The sequence below is a fragment of the Helobdella robusta genome, assembly GCF_000326865.2.
Source record: "Helobdella robusta unplaced genomic scaffold HELROscaffold_283, whole genome shotgun sequence".
Classification (NCBI taxonomy): domain Eukaryota; kingdom Metazoa; phylum Annelida; class Clitellata; order Rhynchobdellida; family Glossiphoniidae; genus Helobdella; species Helobdella robusta.
The window spans coordinates 2,269-3,749 of record NW_008704448.1 but is presented as its reverse complement, the minus strand read 5'-3'; the positions used below and the strand labels follow the sequence as shown (position 1 = coordinate 3,749).

Sequence of the window (1,481 nt, the reverse complement as noted above, 5' to 3'; positions counted from 1 at the left end):
GCCGTTTTTCTTGTTATATGCTAGAAATTAAGCACGTTCGCCTCTGATTCTGCGGGCGAGCTGGATGTCCTTGGGCATGATGGTGACGCGTTTGGCGTGAATGGCGCAGAGGTTGGTGTCTTCGAAGAGGCCGACCAGGTAAGCTTCGCTTGCTTCCTGCAGAGCCATGACTGCCGAGCTCTGGAAGCGAAGGTCGGTCTTGAAATCCTGAGCTATCTCACGAACGAGTCTTTGAAAGGGCAGTTTTCTGATGAGCAGCTCGGTGCTTTTCTGGTAGCGCCTGATTTCTCTGAGAGCTACTGTACCAGGCCTGTAACGATGAGGTTTTTTGACACCTCCGGTAGCCGGAGCGCTTTTTCTGGCAGCCTTCGTGGCCAGCTGCTTGCGAGGTGCCTTGCCACCGGTTGACTTGCGAGCCGTCTGCTTGGTTCTTGCCATACTGTCTGCAACTTGTTTGAACGTAAAAGCAACGAGTAGGAATCGATAATCTAGTTAGAATACTGGAAGCACGCAGTAGGCAACATTTTATATAGACACGAGGTGAGCCGACCTAATAGAAAGCGCTTCGGTCACGTGGTTTTAGTCCAATCGTGTAAACGTGCTGCAAACAATGCTAACGTGATATTGTGAGTTTCTAAACTATTTTAATTAATTTGCAATTACTGGAAATTTTTTGACGTCATTACATTTCTCTAATTTAGCACCTTGATTAGCTGTTTTTATAATTAAACTTTTGGATGGTAATTAATTATCAATTTCCAAATTAAATGTTGCTTTACGAATAATTTAACCTACATACATTCCTGACAAAAGTGAAATCGTGCTAATCGTGTAATAAACCGTATGTATGAAATTACATATTTTACAAATTTATTCAATTAAAGGTCAGACGTTCAGGTTTTGCGTAAACGACGGGAACGAAAAATACAACGGAGTAAAAACAATCAATTAGCTGTATTTATAATTAAACATGTGGATGGTATTTATCAATTTACAAATGAAATAGCTTAGGCAGAAATGTTGCTACAGATCTCTTTAATCTACATACTTTCCTGGCAAAAATGAAACTTTTTCATAATCAGTTTCTCATGCTAACCGTACGTATGAAATTACATATTTTACAAATTTATTCAGTTATGGTCCCCATTTCTGAGTAAACGACCGGAACGTAAAAAATACAACAAAGTAATAATAAAAAAACAAGACAGCTTTGAAGAAAGAGAGGCTCGATATCATCGTTTCATTGATAGAGCCGTTTGTTAATTTTTTTAAAATTTGTTTAAGTTTTCTTGTTGCCGCGGCGGTGGGCTTTGCCTGTTTTTTGGTGGTAGCCCATTTCGGTTTTTTAGATTCCTTGGCCTTTAGATTTTTTAACTATTGTAGCCGGTTATCGACAAAGTATTATTAATTATTACAATTTGCATTTTGCACCAGAAAATTTGATTTTAGTGAAAAAATAGCAATCGCATAAAAGCCTAATA

The 1,481-nt window shown here is 38.8% G+C and overlaps 1 protein-coding gene across 1 annotated transcript; it reads right to left on the bottom strand.

The window, feature by feature from the left end:
- Positions 1-27: 27 nt before the first annotated feature.
- Positions 28-438, bottom strand: HELRODRAFT_92562 (hypothetical protein; the record flags this gene model as incomplete). Its single annotated transcript, XM_009020691.1, has 1 exon — positions 28-438. The coding sequence occupies one exon, from the start codon at positions 436-438 to the stop codon at positions 28-30; it is 411 nt and encodes a 136-aa protein (XP_009018939.1).
- Between the last annotated feature and the right edge of the window lie 1,043 nt (positions 439-1,481).